General features: G+C 52.0%; 1 protein-coding gene across 3 annotated transcripts in view; it reads right to left on the bottom strand.

Annotated features, from left to right (window-relative positions):
• The window catches only part of JAZF1 (JAZF zinc finger 1), a 210,948-nt gene that overhangs the window by 97,648 nt on the left and 91,920 nt on the right, over window positions 1-21,380 (bottom strand). For all 3 annotated transcript variants that reach the window (XR_008912514.1, XM_056800431.1, XM_007505314.3), the window contains exon 2: window positions 19,533-19,605. Coding sequence is in view for 2 of the 3 variants with exons in the window: in XM_056800431.1 (XP_056656409.1) it covers window positions 19,533-19,605 (73 nt within the window). In the remaining variant the exon portion in view is untranslated. The remainder of the gene's footprint in view (window positions 1-19,532; window positions 19,606-21,380) is intronic.

Genomic DNA, 21,380 nt, shown 5'->3' with positions numbered 1-21,380 from the left:
CAGGTGCTGGGGATAGCGGTCATCAGAATGGAACCCTCCCTACTGGCAAGGAACTGCCATTGGTAGACAATCCATGAAGACCCAAAGCTTCCTGATGCTTAAAACCCCCATTTGTAGAACCCCCAGAGCCACCTTTCTTTGCCTTTCCAAGAAGCCTTCCTTCCCTTTAGCAGCCACAGCAGCTGCCTTCTCCTGGTTTCTATCTAATGAGAAAGTCAACATTGAAATGATTCTGCTTTCCCATTTATCCAATATTGAACCAAGATCCACCATCTAAAGGATCAAGTCAGTGGACAATAGAAACATCCTGTAATCAACTAGACTAACTTTATACAGAAAATTCAATATTAAAATTTAATAATAAAAATAAAAGGGGGATTGTGGAGTACTTTAAAATAGTAGCATCATAGCTTAGACAGTTAGGAGACATTAATAAATTAAGAGGTAAGTATGGAAAAGACAAATGCAGAATTACTGGTTGTAAATTCTGATAAAGATAGAAAATGGGGATTTGTAAATGGAGATATTAGGCAATGACAAATGCATCTGCAAAAAGAAAAGGAGCTCAGAACTTTGTGAAATGCCAATCAACTGAGAGAGGGAGATGGTTCCCATGGAACCTTGGGAAAAAGCAGTTAAGAAGCTTCAGCTGGCTGAGAGGGATTCCTTCTCTGACTGTTTGACCAGAAGGTAAAAGATAGACTACTCTCTAGCCATTGCCTTATCCATAAGACTATGAGCAGAAAAGACATTTGGGTTTTAGCCCAGAAGAAACCTGACAGCATTGCAGTCAATATCTCCCCTTGGGGAAAGATAATTTTATTTCCTGAATTGAATATATTTTAAGATCTTCAATCAACAGGATAACTTAGAAAATTTAGGCATTCGCTGAGTCCAGGTAGTTCAGGGGTTTTTATCAGGAGTTCATGGTCCAGGGATAGATAGATTTCAGGGCTTCTGTGACCATGGATGGGAAAACTCAACATCTTAATTTTCACTAACCTGCAGTTTATTTTGCCAGGTGATGTAGTTTATGTCTTTGGAAAAATTATTTTGAGAAGATGCCCATTGACGTTAGCCACCTGACTTATCCAATGGGTTCATGACACACAAAAAGTTAATCTAGTCTAACCCTCATTTTACAAATGGGCAAATTGAGGCTGAGAGAAGTCAGTACAAGGAGTAAGGAGAAGAGCTGGGATTTGAACCCAGGTTTCTAACACCAAATATAGCCATCTTTCTACTTTCCTATCCTGGTCTCCTCTTTCTACTCCTCTTTCATCTTTGTCTTCTTCTTTAAACCCTTATATTCCATCTTAAAATCAATTCTGTGTATCACTTCCAAGGCAGAAGAGCAGTAAGGGCTGGGCAATGGGGATTAAGTGACTTACCCAGGGTCTGAGGCCACAGTTGAACCCAGGACCCCCCCTCTCCAGGCCTGGCTCTCCATCTACTGGGCCATCTCACTGCCCTTGGTCCTATCTCCTAACACCCTACAATCTTCTGTCTATTATCTTCTTTTCTCATTAGAAAACCTTTCATGCGAATCATTCTCCCTTAGACTGTTCTAGCTTCATAGTCTGGCAGTTTGAAGACATCCTGATGGTGGGTCCCCCAAACAAAGTGGGACAGTGACTCAAGTGCCCCCAGATACTCTGATCTTAAGGGGAGTCCTTGTCTCTTAAACCTCATTCCCTCTAAAAGTAATGGAGGAAGGGTGAACCAATGGAGCCAGGGGGATTTAACAGCCCATTGCCATAGATGGCTTTTTAGGACTATGAGAATTCATGAGTAAGACCAGAGAGGAAAAACCTTCATTGACAATTTCCTCCTGAGGAAACCATTGTTGGCTTACTCGTCAGTACCTCCATTGGTACATGTGTTGGCTTACAAATCAGTACATCCCTTTAAAAGTCTAATCACACAAATATACATCCACACATCTATACAACCTCTATGAGAATTTGTATGTCTATGTGTGCATGTCTATCCACATGTATAGATCTATATCAACATAAAGAATTGGAAATCCATGACACATGGGATGCCAACTATGAAATAACACAAGGCAAAGAAATTAGAACAGGGAGAAAAATATTCATAACGCCTATAAAACTATAATAATAAGGAAAATAAGATACATATTATGTATTATTATAGATATTGTTATATAGAATAGTGTAACAATAAAGTATAATAATAGCATAATCATAAATAAAAATAAAGTATAATAATAATAAAAGGTGTCTGAACCCAGCTTAATTGCTATGAACAATGTTGGTTCTGGAGATCAGAGGATGAAACATGCATTCTTTCTCTAAGCAGAGGTGGGGGGCCAGGGGTGCAGAATGGATTTGCTTCATGGATGGGTTTTGCTTCACAGTTTTCTTTCTCAATCAATCAGTCGATCAGTCAACAAGCATTTATGAAGCCTCTATTAGGTGAAAGCAAGGATTGTCTTTTCTCTCTTTTTGCAGTGCCTGGCACAGAGGAGGCATTCAATTACAGCAAAGATGGCCAGCCCTGAAGCACCTGTGGTCTGGTCCTGCAGTATATACTATGGCTTTTGAAAGCACAAGCCCCCCTCTTTATACAGTCCCTCAAGGGCTTGCCAGGCTGGTGAAGTCATAGGAAAAAGCTGCCATCCGGCTGGCCCATCTTCTCCAGCTCCTAGGAAAATGCCCTCCCTCAAGGTAGAGGGTTATTTTTTTAAAGGAGGCATGATTTATATAGCTTCATTTATTACGTCTCCAAATGAAGGCATTTGGCCGCGTTTCACAGAGGCCTTTCCAAAGCCTTTGGTATTCGACAGTTTTAATTAGCTTTCTCCCAGAGCCTGCGTTTGATGGACGCCCACCTCCCTTCAAGCCCGGGGTGAGCCGGGCTCTGGGACTGGGCGAGGAGAAGCTGGGGCTGTCTGGGATTGGCCAGGACAGACAGACAGCGCCCGATGCACACACTCAGTCATGTCAGGTAATTAAATGACCTGGTTATTAGGCAGGCCGACAAGAAAACAACCCGGATCCAAACCTCGAGCCACCTTGGCTGGTTGCTTTCCTGAGGCTGTGCTGTCGGTGCCGGGGAAAGACGATGAGCTGCGGGGTGACTTGGGAGGGACGCCGGCCCAAGTGGGCTCTCCCGACCCGTCTAAATTGTCACCTGGCTCGCTCCTGGGCTCACGTGCTAAAATGCAGAGGCTGGAGAGGAGAAGTCATGACTACGAGTCACTGCGGGCTGCTGAGGACGCCGAGCGCCTTATCTCTAATAGTAGACCCTGGACGGGCCAAGGTGGGGGATGCCCGAGGGGACGCCGGGAGGTCTTCAATGTCCGCAGAGACAGGTGGAGGGGAGGCTGGAAAGGGAGGCTGAGCCAGAGTCGAGAGGGGTCGAGCCGGCCCAGCCGCGGGGAGGGCAGATGGAGGCGCCCGGAGGCGCCCCCCGTTTGTCTGCAGGGCTCTCGGGTTAGACGGGAGGGCAAAGTCCGGGCGAAGCGTCCGCCGAACCCCCAGGCAAGCCCCCCAGGGAGCCGCCTGGCACGTGTCCGGCACCGCCCACACCTCCAGGGCAGCAGGGCGGAGATCTGGGAGAAGCTCGAGATGCCCTTCCGGACGGACAGAAGCGGCTCCCGTTTGGGATCATCGCTGACGTCCCCGCCCTGGCCTGGACTCAGCAAGAAAGCCTCTGCCGTCCCACCGGAGGCAGCCCTTCCAGGAGGCGCCCCTGCCCGAACCCCATCGCTCGTCCCACAGCCGAGCAGGCTGACGCATTCCCGGGCATTGCTTAGGACAGGGCTGGGGCGGACATGAAAGATCTTCTTAATAACAAGCCCCCACTTGTTCATGAAAACGCCTCACTGAAAAGCCCAGAACGGCGCGTGAAAGGATCGCAGACTTGGAGGCACCCAGTCAAACTCTTACTCCGCCCGTCTAACCCAAGACTGATTATGCTAGCCCGGAACACCGGAGCAGCCGCGGAAAGGGAAAAGAGAAACGTGGACAAGGGAGGCGCCGAGAGTGTGCGCACGAGTGTGTGTGAGAGCACGCGTGTGTGTGGGCACGCGTGTGTGCAGCCCAATATATCAGGGTGAAAAGTGGGAAATATTATTTGTCACAGAGGGGAGCAGGTGCCAAGAACTGGGGACACCTTTGCTAATTCACTCCCAAGGCTCTCTGTCAAGGGAGCCCCGATGTACACATACTCGATCCTCAACTCAAACGGAGAGACCATGGATTCTTTGAGAGTCAGTTAACCTGCCAACCGCCGGTACTGATTAGACATCTATTATATACCAGACTAGGGGTACAAAGATAAGAGGAAGGTGGAGAAAGAGATGGGGGTGGGGAAGTGAGGAAGAAGGAGGGAGGGAGGGAGGGAGGGAGGGAGAGTGAGAGAGAGACAGAGACAGACAGAGAGACACAGAGAGAGAGAGAAATAGAGAGAGACAGACAGAGAGAGAGACAGAGAGACACAGAGACACAGAGAGACAGAGAGAGACAGAGACAGAGACAGAGAGACAGAGAAACACAGAGAGAGAGACACAGAGAGAGAGAGACAGAGACAGACAGAGACAGAGAGACACAGAGAGACAGAGACAGAGAGACACAGAGAGACACAGAGAGAGAGAGACAGAGACAGAGAGAGAGAGAGAGGCAGAGACAAAGAGACACACAGAGAGACACACAGAGAGACACAGAGAGAGAGACAGAGACAGAGACAGAGAGAGACACAGAGAGAGAGAGACAGAGACAGAGAGACAGAGACAGAGAGAGACAGACAGACACACAGAGAGAGACAGAGACAGAGAGAGACAGAGAGAGACACAGAGAGAGAGAGAGACAGAGACAGAGAGAGAGAGGCAGAGACAAAGAGAGACAGAGAGAGACACACAGAGAGAGAGAGAGACAGAGACAGAGACAGAGACAGAGAGAGGAGGTTACAAAGTCTAAACAAGATAATGATATATTATTAGCACCTTAAGTTCCTGCGATGTGCTGGGACACAGAAACAAATGAAATGCCGTCTGCCCTCAGGGGGCTTACATTCTACTGACTAGGAAAAACTAGCTACACACAAATAAATACAAAATATGCTGACTTGTTCTTTGTGGTGAGTGAATACAGTCCAGTCAAACGTGCCATTAAAGTTGGGGGTGTTGAGAGCAGCCCCAAATATAGAAACACGGGGAAGAAAGAGCAATCAATGGTAGGCAACAAGCCCAAGGTGGAGGAGCCAGGGAAGGGGGAGCCCAGGGCTGATCGTGGGTGCCCCCACTCCCCATGAGGTGCCCCAGGACACAGGGCAGATGGCCTCCAATGGGGGAGGAAAGTCCTATTTTGATGGGCTGGTCCCCCAGGTTCACTGGGTGCTGCTGAAGGACAGCCTGGAAACCTGAGCCTGGGCCCCCTTCTCCGATTCCGTTTTCAGTCTGAATCTCTGGGTCAGATTTCTTGGGCTTCGTCCTTGCTGCTCCCCTAGCCTGAGGAGCCCCAGCTGGTTTTCTCTTCCCTTTGTTTATTTGGGGGAATCTCTCCAGCAAAACAAGTCTATCCATTGACCAGTCTAAGTTTGGTCCACAGTCCAGACTCTCCAAGACCATCTGGTGAGCTGTGGCAGGGATGCTCTCTGATCTTGTGAGTACTTATGGAAGTGAAATCCCAGATACCTAAAATCTCCGCCAAAGGACCTCCTCTTTCCATCCTCTCCCAGACTTCCCTCTCTCTGTCCCTGGTTCCATACTTCTTGATCAACGCCTGAAGACCTCCCAGACGCTGAAAGATCTCTGACCTCCCCCATCCCCCCTTCCTTCTTCTATCTGACCAGGTGTCGAGTCCAGGGGTTCTTCTGAAGGAGGTCCTTTCTTCCCTTGCTATTGACCCTCTTCTTGTGGCTGGAGCTCATCGCTTCGCACCTAGATTATTGTGACAGCTTCTTCCCTGCTCTCCCAGCCTGCAGTTTCTCATCCCAGATAACCCATCTTGCACAGACCGCTTAGCAGCTTCTTTTTGAGTTTGACACCACTGTCTGACAATCACAAGACCTGGACCCAATCCAGAACGGGCCTGCCACTCTGCTTGGCACTGGGGAAACAAAGGCAGCAAGGGCCCTTGGGAGCAGACACCCTCCTGGGGAGATACACCAGGCCTGACACATAAAGTATGTCAAGAGGAAGATGGCGTTGATAACTGGAGGATGAAGGAGGGACTATCAGGAAAGGCCTTGCTGTGGGAGGGGGTACCTGAAAAAAGTGAGGGACCCTAGAAGGCCCAAGTGAGGCCAGAGGGAACCCCTGAGGCAAAGCATGGTGGATGGATGGTCCACGGGGGGCAAGAATAGGTCATGCCCTTTTCTAAGAGTCCTCCCAACTGGACTCATGTTGCCCCCTTTCTCTTTGTCCAAGTCCTACGCATCCTTCAAGGCCCAGCTCTGGACCCTATGGGTGGGCATTCTGACTCCCTGGATGTCTCCATCCCCCCAATTCTAATTTGGAAATTCTGTGACGTTCATACGACTCACCAGATGCCTAAGTTAGCCTGGCAGAGCCTGCCCCATGAGAATTCATAGTCATTAGTATACAGTTAGTTAATACTTCATGGATGCAAATGAAACACAAAAAGCACCTGTTAGGCACCTACTATTAGGGCATTGTGCTAGGTCTGGGCAGGGGGCGGGAATACCAAATTTAGCTGAGACACCATCCCCATCCTAAAAGCTTATAATCCAGTAGGACCAGATACCAGCACAGAGAGGCATCTCAGTTAATCCTAACAACATCCTTGTGAGGAGAGAACCTATTATTACCCCCATTTTACAGATGAGGAAACTGAGGCAAAGAGCAGTCAAATGACTTGTACAGCTATACACAGATAGTAAGTGTCTGAGGCTGGATTTGATCTCAGATCATCCTCACTAATAGTTTAGTTCTTCATTCATACTGTGCCATCTAGTCAAATTGTATATTATACCCATCAGGTCTCCTATTTTGAGGCTTGCAAGGCCACAAATTAATTATTCTCCATGTTTGGGCTTTGATGAAAGGCTAGGAGAAGGGCTCTCATTTGAGTATTTGGCACCACTAGTTGTAAAAAATAATTCTGAATCAATATGGTAGCCATGCTTGGCCCCTCTCCCTCTGTCTGTCTCTGTCTCTGTCTGTATGTCTACTAACAGGAAGCACACTAATGGGGGAATTTCTTTGGGTATTCTGGGGAATGTGATCTTTGGCCCTTGCTGCAGAGAGAGCCTGCATATGCCCGTCAGAGACAACATACAAGTCTTGGGAATGGTCTGAACCAGCTAGTTTCATCGGGCGGGGGGCATGTATGGCAATAAGATGATATAAATGAATATATATGAACGATAGCATAAAGAAATGTTTTCTCCAGTGCAACAAAGTAAAAAAGGAGAAAAATCACTATTTGGAGCTGGGAAGTATCCCTTAAAGGTCGCCAAATTCAATTCCATCACTTTCCAGATGAAGAAACTGGGTCTTCAATGGGTTAATTACTGGTTCAAGGCCACACAATTAGGAACTAGTAGAGTGAGGATTTGAACCCAGAGCCTTTGCTCTCAAATCACCCCTACTATGCCACAGAAATTTGGTGACAATAGCAAAGATATGCTCCAAGTAAGTCCTACATCCCTTCCCGCTCAAAAAAGGAGACCCCAGCCCCGAAGGCAGGAGCCCAGTCCCAAATCCTATCTGTGGCCGACTAGCCAGCTTCAGATTCCAGTCATGGCAGCTCATGAATCTGCAAAGCCCTTAAAATATTAGCTAAAGGGGTCAAACTAATCTCAGGAGAAGTAATTGGGAGGGAAAGAGGCCCTTTCTCAGCTATCTTTGGCTCTGGAATTTCTCCTGATAGCAGTGGCTGGGTATATGAGCGTGCTAGTGGGATGTACATGCTACTTTTTCCCTTAATGCTATCAGCTTGGGAAGACATGGGAGATGCCCCTGGCAGAAGCTGGGACAGCTGGGACAGCTCCAAGGTTTCATTTGCTGACACCCCTGCTGTGGACGTGAGGATGGATCACACACAAAGGTCAAGGCTTCCTTGGCTGGGAATTTCAGCAGAGACTCCAGTTTCTAACTGGATCCAATCGTTACTATCATTATTCTTATTATTGTTGCTGATCATTCTTATTATTAGTGATGTTGTTGGCAAGTGGCTGTGATCTATAAAACTCCCTGAGATTTTTTCAAAAGAAAAAAATAACTTTTAAACATATCCTTCTCTGGAGGATGACTAGGTAGGAGAAATGTTGATAAAGAGAAGCACCGGGAGATTTTAAACACATTTACTTTGATGGTTACAACGTTTCCTCGAGCACTCTACATGTGTTTTAGCTTGAGGGGATAGAACGTGGCCAAATGTCCATTACTCAAGCTGAGTCCTCCCTCGTGTTGGAACCACTGTGGTGGATGAGCAAAGAATGGGCAGCGGCCGCACTCTCCATCTTCTGAGTGTCCCATCTGAAGGCACTAGTGAGCATTTCTCTCTTGGCCTTTCCAAATGCATCTCTGAACTGTATTCCAGGAGGGAGTTTTGGGGACCAGATCTGGCTGCATCCCTTCTGGGGACCAGGAACCTTTCATGATCTTTATTTACTCCTGACATCAAACTACAGACCCTTGTATGAGACAGATAAATCTCATGTGTTTGATTCCGTTAAATCTAAGCAACGATGAAAAATGAGGGTGGGGGAAAAGAGACTGAGCCAAGCGCATAAATCCATCTGGGGATGGGGAAGGCATTCCCCTCTCTCCAAACTGAAATTCAAACCTCCACATCTTGTTTGCATTTGGTGTCTGCAGCCTGTCTTGTCCCATCGCCAAACAAGTCCGATGGCAGTGTATAAAGACGGGAAGACATGAATAAAAACACATGCCCGATGGCCGCTGCTAGCAGAAAGAGAAGATGAGGCAGAAGATGAGAGTCTGTTGAGTGACAAGGCACTGGGACCCAGCTGTTTCTGTATTTTGTCACAAGTGTTTAAGCCCATGGCTACCAGATGGACTGATGAAGCATCACCTCTGCTTGCTGGTCCAAGGTAGGATGTGGTTCTTGGCAGAATGCCGTGATTTCCATTGAATTAATGCTGCTTGAGGACCTGGTAAGAATCCTTGAGAAAAAAGTATTTTCTAAAAGCCAAAGCAAACCATTCCCTTCCCCTGGGGAAGGGTGGAAGGAGGAACACTGGTCTCCGCACAGGATGCCTCTTCCAATATGGTCAGCTCTTGCTCGATCCCTTTTTCTCTCAAATTGTTACTAAGAGTACAGAGAACGTGAGAGGTCTGTGGAGGCTTACCCAACCAGGAAGTGCCAGATGGGACCAAGAGAGACCCCAGGCCACCCTCTATCTCCTACTCCATGATGGTCCTGCAATGGGAAGGTTGCCTGTTTAGAGTTGGAAAACCATCGGCTCATCCGCACATCTTGTGTCACCAAGGCAGCAAGTGTTAAAGGCAGAACTGAGATTTGGTTCTTCCTCTACTGATGCCTGCTGCCTCTCCTCGACTGGGACTGACCAGGGGGCTCTACCCCATCAGGCTGGCCCCCACTCTATCATTGACAGCCTCAGAGAGGTCTTCAGAGAGCCAGGAAATGAAGAAACTAGTCCAGGGTCACCCAGAGAAATATGGTAGAGGCTGGATCTAAAGGCACCTCTTCTTGGCTTGGAGGCTGGAGCTCCTTGCTCTCTGTCATTGTGTCTCTCATTCACTCCATTAACACTCCATAATACATTCAGCAATGTCCTGAAACCCTATCGGTCCTGCCGGGAAGGCTCTGGAAGACAGATGCGAGGCTAGAGCAGAGTTTGGGAACACGGAGACTTTTTATCCCCGCCCAGGTTTCCTTGATGAGCACAGGATGATGGATGGCGCTTTTATTGCAGATATAGTAATGAGACTTGTTCTGAGCCAACATGAAGGTGGTGACGAGGGAGTTGAGGATCTGGGGTGATGGAAGGGGGTGGAACAGGAGATGCTGCCACTGAGAAAGCCTTTTGCTAAGGGGGAAACCAGGAGGCCAGGCTGAGAAATGCTGGAGATAATATGCACCCCAGGGACCCATTGGGGGAGATGATCTGTCCTTGTACTGACAAGGCTACATTCTGTGGAGAAGTGGGGGGCTTGAGTTTGAATCATGGCTGGAACGCTTGCTCGTGGGATCCTGGGCCAACCTCTTCCCTTCTCTGGGCTCCATTTCCTATTCTGTAAAAGAAGGGGCTTGGGTTCTGGGGTTGCTCCTGGCTCTGATTTGACAAATTCAGTCAGTTGTAATTCCTTCCCATTTGTGGAAAATTTGGAAAAGAAAGAGGCAGCATATGGCCACCCTGTGATTATTGGTCACTGTGGAATCTCCCTGAGGGAAGGGGATCCGACTTGTAGTGCCCTTCTATGTTTCCTGAAGCTCCTGAATAAAGAACGGAAGTCTGGCAAAACTGGGGAAACTCCCAAAAAGCTAAATCAGAGGCAGCAAAAGGCATTCTCTCTCCTGCTTCTGTTCCCTCCAAGGTTACCCAGGCTGGAGGGTCTGGTCTTGGGCCTCCCTCCTCCATCTTTCTGCCCCAGCTGCCATGGATGACCCCTCCAACCCTGGTACACTGCTTCCTCAGGGCTGGTGAGACACTGCTCGCTCATTGCTCCCTCTTCAGCTTCTTCAATCACAGGCCCCTGCCAGGCTCTGTCCTAGGGCCTCTTATCTAGACTCCTGGGGATGGCAGAGCTCCATGGACTTCACTGCCCTCTCTCTGAAGACCAACTGGACATAAGTACATTTATGTGGGCACTCCTCTCCACGAGACAATGCCACACACACACCCCAGCTCCACTCAGACGCACACCCACACACCAGCCACTTTTGAACAGTAGTTTGGCCCTAGAAAAGCACTGCTGGGTATCTCAGCAGTGAGGTCTCTCTGTCTCTCCATCTCTCTCTCCCTCTGTCTTCTTCTCTCCCTCTCCTACCCTCCCTCTCCCCTCACCCCTCTCTTTTCTCTCTCTTTCTCCCTCTTCCCCGCGCTCTCTCCCCATCTTTTTCCCTCTCTGGTTTTCTGTCTCCCTGTCTCTGTTTCTCTCTCTCCCTCCTTCCTTCTGTTTGTCTCCTTCTCCTTCTCCTTCTCTCTGTCTCTGTCTCCCTCCCTCTCTCTTCCTCTGTCTCACCCTTTCTCTGTCTCCCTCCCTCTCTCTTCCTCTGTCTCACCCTTTCTCTGTCTCCCTCCCTCTCTCTTCCTCTGTCTCTCTCCTCTTTCTCTGTCTTTGTCTGTCTCCATCTTTGTCTTTCTGTTTCTGTCTCTCTCTCTCTTTAAACGAAAAGGTCATAACAGCAGAATATTTTCTTCCTAAACAGTCTCCTGGCTCTGGATCCTGAGAATAAATACAACTTTGCAGGAAATATGGCGGCCGTCTCCAGCAAACGAATGCAATATGGCAAACAAACCCTCCATCATGCCGGCCTGGCCAGGGAGCTGGGTGGCTTGGGACATGGAGGGCTCTGGGAGGTGATGATAAAACAGGCAATAAAACAAGGAGGCCCGTGTTTACACGGGCGAGATGAATCCAAGAGCTAAGCTCACTCTTTTGTTCTCCTCCAATTCAACCACCTCCATCTTTTAAAATGCCACAAGAACCCCCCTTTCTTGGCCATGAGCTGGTGTGTGAGCTCGGACAAGTGCCTGTCTTCTGAGGGGCCTTGGTTTCCTCATTGGCACCACAGAATGGGGCGGGGGCACCCCAAAGACCCCCGTTTGGCCCCTTGTGCTCCAGGCACGCTCCCTCTCTCCAGGACAGCGGCCCACAGAGCATTTCGGCAGCTGGAGCTCAGTATCCCAGCTCCTGCCGGGTGTGAAGAAGATGATGACAGAAGGTTTTTTGTTAGCTGTCACTCAAGCCAAATGAAAACCGGCCGTGCAGGCCAGGCAGGAGAGCCCCGGATTGGCCAAACTGACATCCTGCCTCAAGAGAGGAAGAACAGAGCAGAACCCGGGGCTTAGCCTCTATGGCCTTCTCAGCACAACCTGAAACTTTCATCTGCTGACGTCAATCCAACAAAGTGCCTGACGAGTCCTGACAGTAACCAAAGCTCCCTTTTCTGTCTGCTTTACGAGCATTAGCCCTGGGTGGCAGGCGCTATGCTTATTCCCATTTCACAGATGAGGAAATTGAGGGAGATGAAGAGACCTGCCCTGGGTCACACAGAGGAAGCTTCTCCACTGGGGGAATGAATCTGTTCTTTCCAAAGAATATACATCAATCTGGAGTTTTAAATGCCACAGTAAGGAGTTTGAATAGTATATAAAGACAATGTACGGATCTTGCTTTCTTTCTCCTTCCTTCCTTCCTTCCTTCCTTCCTTCCTTCCTTCCTTCCTTCCTTCCTTCCTTCCTTCCTTCCTTCCTTCCTTCCTTCCTTCCTCCCTCCCTCCCTCCCTCCCTCCCTCCCTCCCTCCCTCCCTTCCTTCCTTCCTTCCTTCCTTCCTTCCTTCCTTCCTTCCTTCCTTCCTTCCTTCCTTCCTTCCTTCCTTCCTTCTTCTTTCTCCCTCTCCCTCCCTCTCCCTCCCTCCCTCCCTTCCTTCTCCCTTCCTTCTTTCATGTCTCAGTGGAGCACCCCCCCACAAGTACAGCCAGGCCCTGACCCCTGTTAGTTACAGAGATGGGATCGGAGACCCTTCCTCAGACTGGGGCAGGGGGTTCTCCTCCCCCAAATCCTGCTGCTTGGCACATTTACGGCCCTAGACAGAGAATGCAGACAAGGCTTGATCACCACCTGCCTCATGCTGGGTCCCAAATCCTTTCCCTCCTCTTGGTTTTATTAGCAACTGGAGACAGTGGCAAAAATGCAGGCCAGCATGTAAATCATCCAGGTTTGGGAACGCCACCGGGGCTGGCCTGTCTGTCAAAGGAGGGCACCCGAGCCATCCCTCCAGGGGCAGGGTCAAGCCCTGGGCAGCCCTGTCTCCCACTCTGAATCTCTGCCGCTTAACTGCACTTTGGGGAAACCGAGGCCCAGCACCATTCGGCGTCAAGGCAACAGGGCTGCAGCCAGGGCTAAGGAAAACTCTACCGCCCTTTACAGGGACTGAGTGACAACACGCAAGTGTGATGACAGCACTCGACTCGACACGTGGAGAGCATAGAAAGGGCTTTGGAACCCGCGAGGGCTCTCCTGTGGATCGCAGGTCCCGGGCCAGCATCGCAAGCGGCCAGCACCACGCTCGCTCTGCTTAGCCTCTTCAGGCGCCAGCTGGGGGGCGCTCCCACCCCCTGCTTGGGCAGAGGACACGGGAGGGGAAGCCTCTCGCCTGGCTCTCCTGGGCTTTATGGGCTCACATCTTGGCTTGGGGGTCCTCGTGAAGCCAGCGCCAGAGACCCTCTGCGGAAGCCTCCCTCATGGCTGAGGGTGAAGCGGGCACCGGGCTGATGTCTGAGCGGCTCGCCTGGGGATGGCACACACGGGGGCAGCAGTGGAGGGCTCTGGGCCTGGCACCAGCCCTCGGTGCCCCACGGGCCTGTTACGGCCTCCTCCATCTCCTCCGAGGAAGACCCGGCAATCACTGATGCTGGTGCCCGGCTGGCGCCCTCCTCTTGCTGGCTCTGGGATGGGAGGATCAGAAAAGCTTCCCCCTGCTTGGAGGGTCCGTCCGCATCGGGCTCCAGGAGACTTTCCAGTCTTATTCCGCGGATCTGACATTCTAGTCCATCAGGACCAAAACCCATCTCAAGCGTTTGCCTCGTGGCCAGCCTCCTGACTTCTAATCGTCTTCTGAATCTCAGTGTGGGTGCCGCCGGCCCAGGGCCTCAGACGCCGGCCTTCCATCCTGCCTCAGCTCCTGAGGGACTGGCCAAGTTCTTCCCCTCTTCCTGCCTCAGTTTACTCCTCTGTAAAACAAGGGGGCTGGTGCACTGCTAGCGAGGCTCCTTCCTCCCTGCTTGGCTCTCCCCACCCATCTCACCCGCAAGAAGCTTCTCCTGTTCTCAGAGAGCCCCGAGGACTTCCTCTGGCCCGGCACTCCGGCCCCTGGCGTTACGCCTTTCTGGGGTCTCCATCGCTCTGGCCATCGGTGCTACCACGTGCCGGTGCGGTGCTGGCTCTGCAGATACACGGCCAGCAGAACAGCCTCCGCCAGCCCTGTCTCTGCAGCGCCCAGCAAGGGGACGCTCCGCAGGGCCGGGACGTGCGTGGCGGGGAGTGCGCCCGTCTCCGGCCTGTTCCGGGGGGGCCGGACGGCTTCTGTCTCCACGGCGGAGAATAAGGCGGGCGTGAGGCGGTCATCCTCAGGGAATGACCATTTGCCGGCTCTCCACCAGCCTCCAGAGCACAGCCAAGATGCCACCCTCGAATACAAGGTCCATCCGAGTGTTTATGTGGGCACGAGGAAAGGCAGAATGGACGGAGAAGGGGAGATGCTCTGGGGGGATGAGCCAAACAGTCTTAGGGCAAACCTGATCAGATGAAAACGTTCCTGAGGGGGCAGCTGGGTGGCTAGAGTGCCAGGCCTGGAGATGGGAGGTCCTGGGTTCAAATCTGGCCTCAGACCCTTCCTAGCTATGTGACCCTGGACAAGTCACTTAATCCCCATTGCCTAGCCCTTACCCTTCTGTTCTAGAGTCATTGCTAAGACAGCGACACTGAGACATCCTGGACAAAAGACATAAAATTACAACAGAATATCTATCGACCAGGTGGTTGTCTGGGTCACTGTGTGGCCTGATGCCAAGTCTGAGCCGGCTGTTTAGGGCAGGGCCTGTTTCCATTTCCTCTCTGTGCCCCAGACCCCCAGCACCAGGCCTAGCACACAGCTGAAGCTCAGGAAATGCCGGCTCTCTGGAAGGCTCCTTCTACTTTCAGCCCGCTGCCGCCACGCTGGTGTCTCCATTCCCTTCCCGTCTCATTCTCCTCCAGGGCCTCTCCTCTGGTGAATGAGGTCTGGTGGGGAGAGGCCCAGGCCCCTACAGCCTCTTCGGATCTCCTATCAGGGCACCACAAGGCTCAGGCCCCACTTCCTGCCTGGAGGCCCCCCCCCCATCCTGCCCTTAGTGCTTTCCATCTGGCAGCCTTTATTTGCTCTGAGATGCAGGCCCTGTCCTCTGAGGAGAGTGGGAAATGCTAGGGAGGGGCAGGACCCTCTTTGCCCCCCATACCCCAACATCACACAGAAGGGACCCAATACATGCCCGGGCAGAACTGCTTCTCTTTGTCCTCTTCCTTCCTAGAACAAGAGGAGGCTGCCTGGAAGGGAGGCTGCCTCTCCAGGCTCTCCATAGGACAGCCTCCATCCTGGATCTTCTCCTGCCATGACCCCAGGACCTTTCGGCCACCTGTCCCTCTCAGGTCGGGTAGGCCTCCCTTTGGCCCAAGTGTCCTCCCTTACTGGAACCACTGTGGACAAAGCCCTGGATGCAGGGGTCAGGCCCAAGGAGCAGAGCTCACGTTGGCCTGGCACAGGAAGGGCTGCAGATGGCAGAATTTGTATCTAAACACACACGCACACAAGAATACACGCATGTGTAGACACAGCACATATACATGTAGGTACATAAACACACATACCTATGTGTAGACACACTTCTATATGCACCCACATAGGTACACGTATGTACATGGGTATGTCCCCAGCAGAAGAGAGCCAGTATCAGGAAGACTGAAGTGACCACTTGCCTGGTCAGGCCGCCAGGGAGTGCCATAATGTATAGAGCTCTGGGCTCGGAGTCAAGAAGACCTAAGTTCAAATCCGGCTTCAGATACCCTGGGCAAGTCATTCTACCATGGCCTGCCTCAGTTTCTTCATCTGTAAAATGGGGTTCATAATAGCACCAACCTCTCAGGGATGTTGTGGGGATCAAAGGAAACTGTATTTGTAGAGTGCTGCACACTTTAAAGCACCGTAGAAATGCCAGCTCCCACTCTTGTTATTGTTATTATTTTTCTTAGTCCTATAAACTATCCAGTGAAGGCAGCCTTAGTCCACACGCCCTTTTTTGATTATTATTCTGTTAACTCCCACATGATATTTGCCTTTCTTGTCTCCTCAATTATCTTAGCCATGGGGAAGGTGCCACAGAGAAGGCACCATGGGGAAGGCGCCACGGGGAAGGCACCACGGAGAAGGTGTCACGGGGAAGGCGTATTGGGGAAGGCACCACAGGGAAGGCACCATTGGGAAGGCACCACGGGGAAGGCACCACAGGGAAGACGCCACAGGGGAAGCATCACGGGGAAGGCACCACGGGGAAGGTGCCATGGAGAAGGTGTCACGGGGAAGGCACCATGGGGAAGGCGCCACGGGGAAGGCGCCACGGGGAAGGCGCCACGGGGAAGGCACCACGGGGAAGACGCCACAGGGGAAGCATCACGGGGAAGGCACCACGGGGAAGGCGCCACGGGGAAGGCGCCATGGGGAAGGCGCCATGGGGAAGGCGCCATGGGGAAGGCGCCATGGGGAAGGCGCCACGGGGAAGGTGCCACGGAGAAGGTGTCACGGGGAAGGCGTATTGGGGAAGGCACCACAGGGAAGGCACCATTGGGAAGGTACCACGGGGAAGGCACCATGGCAAAGGTGCCATGGGGAAGGCACCATGGGGAAGGCGCCATGGGGAAGGCACCATGGGGAAGGCACCACGGGGAAGGCTCCACGGGGAAGGCGCCACGGGGAAGGCACCATGGAGAAGGTGTCACGGGGAAGGCGTATTGGGGAAGGCACCACAGGGAAGGCACCATTGGGAAGGCACCACGGGGAAGGCACCACAGGGAAGACGCCACAGGGGAAGCATCACGGGGAAGGCACCACGGGGAAGGTGCCATGGAGAAGGTGTCACGGGGAAGGCACCATGGGGAAGGCGCCACGGGGAAGGCGCCACGGGGAAGGCGCCACGGGGAAGGCACCACGGGGAAGGCGCCACGGGGAAGGCACCACGGGGAAGACGCCACAGGGGAAGCATCACGGGGAAGGCACCACAGGGAAGGCGCCATGGGGAAGGCGCCATGGGGAAGGCGCCATGGGGAAGGCGCCATGGGGAAGGCACCATGGGGAAGGTGCCACGGAGAAGGTGTCACGGGGAAGGCGTATTGGGGAAGGCACCACAGGGAAGGCACCATTGGGAAGGTACCACGGGGAAGGCACCATGGCAAAGGTGCCATGGGGAAGGCACCATGGGGAAGGCACCATGGGGAAGACACCACAGGGGAGGCATCACAGGGAAGGCGCCATGGGGAAGGTGCCACGGGGAAGGTGCCAGGGGGAAGGCACCACGGGGAAGGTGCCATGGGGAAGGTGCCATGGGGAAGGCACCATGGGGAAGACACCACAGGGGAGGCATCACGGGGAAGGCGCCACGGGGAAGGCGCCATGGGGAAGGCGCCATGGGGAAGGTACCATGGGGAAGGCGCCACAGGGAAGGCACCATGGGGAAGGCACCACGGGGAAGACTCCATGGGGAAGGCACCACAGGGAAGACGCCACAGGGGAAGCATCACGGGGAAGGCGCCACGGAGAAGGTGTCACGGGGAAGGCGCCATGGGGAAGGCACCACAGGGAAGGCACCATTGGGAAGGTACCACGGGGAAGGCTCCATGGGGAAGGCGCCACGGGGAAGGCACCACAGGGAAGACACCACAGGGGAAGCATCACGGGGAAGGCACCACGGGGAAGGCGCCACGGAGAAGGTGTCACGGGGAAGGTGCCATGGGGAAGGCGCCATGGGGAAGGCACCATGGGGAAGGCGCCATGGGGAAGGTGCCATGGGGAAGGTGCCACGGAGAAGGTGTCACGGGGAAGGCGCCATGGGAAAGGCACCACAGGGAAGGCACCATTGGGAAGGTACCATGGGGAAGGCTCCATGGGGAAGGCACCACGGGGAAGGCACCACAGGGAAGACGCCACAGGGGAAGCATCACGGGGAAGGCACCATGGGGAAGGTGCCACGGAGAAGGTGTCACGGGGAAGGCGCCATGGGGAAGGCACCACAGGGAAGGCACCATTGGGAAGGCACCATGGGGAAGGCACCATTGGGAAGGTACCACGGGGAAGGCACCATGGCAAAGGTGCCATGGGGAAGGCACCATGGGGAAGACACCACAGGGGAGGCATCACAGGGAAGGCGCCACGGGGAAGGTGCCACGGGGAAGGTGCCAGGGGGAAGGCGCCATGGGGAAGGCACCATGGGGAAGGCGCCATGGGGAAGACACCACAGGAGAGGCATCATGGGGAAGGCGCCACGGGGAAGGCGCCACGGGGAAGGTGCCATGGGGAAGGCACCATGGGGAAGACACCACAGGGGAGGCATCACGGGGAAGGCGCCACGGGGAAGGCGCCACGGGGAAGGCACCATGGGGAAGGTACCATGGGGAAGGCGCCACGGGGAAGGCACCATGGGGAAGGCACCACGGGTAAGGCACCATGGCAAAGGCGCCATGGGGAAGGCACCATGGGGAAGGTGCCACAAGGAAGGTGCACACTATCTTGGTTTTTTTTCTGTCCTGAAATGGAGCCAGAATGGATGGTTGATGGACAGCTGACCAAGTGAAAGACAAGCATAAGATCTTGGCAGAGACCACTAAGGTTAAGGCCTCAGCTAGTCTCTGACACTTAGAACTGGTTTGGCCCTGGGACCTAACTTGAGTTTCCTTAGCTGTAAAATGAAGGGGTTGGGCTAAATGGCCTCTGAGATGTCTCAGTTTCCCCATTTGTCTATTGAGGGCGGTTAGACAAGATGGTCTCTGGTTCTGGGTCTTAGGCACACTGGCAGGTGCCACATGTGGAAGAATAACCATGGGTGAATCACCAAGGTGCCCTGGGCACCTCTCTCAGATGGGAGAAGAAGTTAGCCATTGAAAACAAGATGACTAACTCGGAGAGACGCGGGAGCTCTGATGGGTGGAAGGAACAGGCTGCAAGGCAAGACCAAAGGTCCTGGAGGAGAGGCCATGATGCCAGGGTGGCGAGGGGGCATCGAGGGGGCATGCCTTCCCACTTTCTCCAGGGGGCAGGGGCCCAGGAAGAAGGGGAATCTGTGGATGAACTCTCCATTTGTGATCCTGAAAATAGTCACAGATGGCATTTCTGTCCTGCTGTACGGGTGGCAGAGAGCTTGGCATAAAGACCCCAAAAGGAAGCCATCTGGCCAGGGAGAATTTGCTTTTTAAATACGCCCACAACTGAAATTCCTTCAGAACCCTAATTTTCTTGGATGCCTCTGAAAACATTCACGGGCTTCATCAAAATGATGCCCAATGGGTCTAGGGCAGAAAAAAAAGAGGAAGAATTCCTGCTCTCATCAAGTTTGTTTAACTTACAACAGGGAAAACTGAGGCTCAGGGACAGGCCAAGGGTTGTCTGAGCTCAGCCCAGTACCAGACCCACTTCGTCCCCTCTCTCCAGCGAGGAGCCGCCTTCCAGGGTCCTTTTATGACAAGCTCTCGGGCTGAGAAACACAAATGCCATTTTGTCCATCCCCACCGTCTCTGAAGCAGACGCCCTTCAGAAACAAACGTGCGCCCGGCTCGGCGGCGGCTGTAAATTCCGCATTGTGCTTACCTGTTAATGTAACTCAGGGCGACGTAGGTTGGCTGCTGTAATTCTTGCTTTTCCAAAACACGAGGATCTGTGTCTGTAACGAAAACACAAGGACGGTATTTCAACATGTTTGCCAGAAAAAAAATGCTTCGTGGCTGCCTAATGTAGAGAATGGGGCCGACGCAGAGAAAACAAGGTCACATTTAACTTTCCCCATTGCAGAGTGAACCCAGGCAGCCCCAGCGCACTCCTCCGTCCATTCATTCATAAATAACAAACTATTGCATTACTTTTCAAGGGAATTCCAAACATCAACAGTGATAAAAGGCCCATATGTCATGCAAACTTTCACAATCCCCTCATAAATATTAGTTTTCACTGCTTACAGTTACAACGTCGGCATAGTTTCCACTGTTTAATCTGCTTTTAAAAAATGGCAAGGAGAGGGAGAAGGAGCGGAGGAGAGGGAAAGTAATGAAGTCTCTCTTAATTAGGTGTATTTCAAGGACTAGGCCAATTACCAGGCTGTATAAAAAAGTGAGAGCTAAAAAATCCACAGCTTATTCATCCATTAAATGTACTTCTGTGCTCCTAGCTAGCAAGGAGGGCTTGGTCAACTCCATTGGGCGCCATGTTGGTTGAGGCTATTTTTTGAGAATCTCAATCAAAAACTCCCTTGTAGATATAATCTCTTAGCCATTCAACAAACATGTATGGATGTACCTTCTCTATGGAATGCCTTGTCCCATGAGCTGTGGGGGATGCCATGGGGACCGAGTATCTGCCCTCTAGTCACTTAGAGTCTAATAAAAAATACCTCGAAAAATAAATAGAATATGAAGAAGCAGGGGTTGAGGGCATAAAGCAAATTGGTATTCGGTTTTTAAAAGTCATTTTGGGGTATGCTTTTGGTGGCTAAATCATGTTCCCTTCCAAATATATTCTACTCCCATCCTCCCCCATGGCGCCATCTTCCATCGCAACGATTAAAAAAAGAAAAAGGTGGCTTAGCCAAACCATTGAAAACATCCACTTTTCCCAACACCATCCCCAATATTGCACACACCAATGAAAGGAGGAAGGCGTATGTACACACACACACACACACACACACACACACACACACACACTGAGCTCTTCTCAGGGCCATGTTTGGCTATTCTCATGACACCGATGATTGTTCCTTCCATTGACATTCTTGTATTTATGGTGGATAGTGTATACAAGGGTTTCTGACTTCATGCTGAATCAATGTAGGGTGTTCTGGTGCCCAGCATACAGTAGGCACTTAATCAGTGCCTTTTGGCTAATGGCTAATGATGGTGCTATTGGATTTCAAGGAAGAGAAGGATCACTCCTGGCTCCTATGTGTGTATGTGGGGTCTCCAGAAGGCTGTTAGAAAGGGATCATGATTGAACTGGGCCTTGGAAGTGTGAGAAGACGGGACCATCCTGACAAAGCGCCAGAGGCTGGAAGATAAAGAATCTACATCTGGGAAGTCAGGCCCAGGCCAAGGAGAGGGCCCAGAATTACAAAGGACCCCTTTGGTCTGGTCGTCCAGTCTGTGCCTCTACAAGGATCCGCCCAGTGACATCCAGGACAGGTTCTTTATTCCAGCCTCCAGGGAGGCAGAACTCACAGCCTGATGAGACAGCAGCTATGGCAGGGCGGCCCCACACTGGAAAAGGCCAAACTAAGGAACCAACACTGGATCTGACCCGCGAATGTGTTTGCTCCAGGGGATTCCCCTAAGGGGAAGGCACAAGCTACATGGGGGCCAGGCTCCAAGAGGCTGGCCCCCCAGTCCTGGAGTGGAGCACCCTTCTTCGAAACAGGAAAGGAAAAAGCCATCCCTGTTTCACTAGCCT

The sequence above is a fragment of the Monodelphis domestica genome, chromosome 5 (genome assembly GCF_027887165.1).
Source record: "Monodelphis domestica isolate mMonDom1 chromosome 5, mMonDom1.pri, whole genome shotgun sequence".
In the NCBI taxonomy this organism is placed as follows: domain Eukaryota; kingdom Metazoa; phylum Chordata; class Mammalia; order Didelphimorphia; family Didelphidae; genus Monodelphis; species Monodelphis domestica.
The sequence above is the reverse complement of the archived record's forward strand: the minus strand, read 5'-3'. Positions and strand labels throughout refer to the sequence as shown.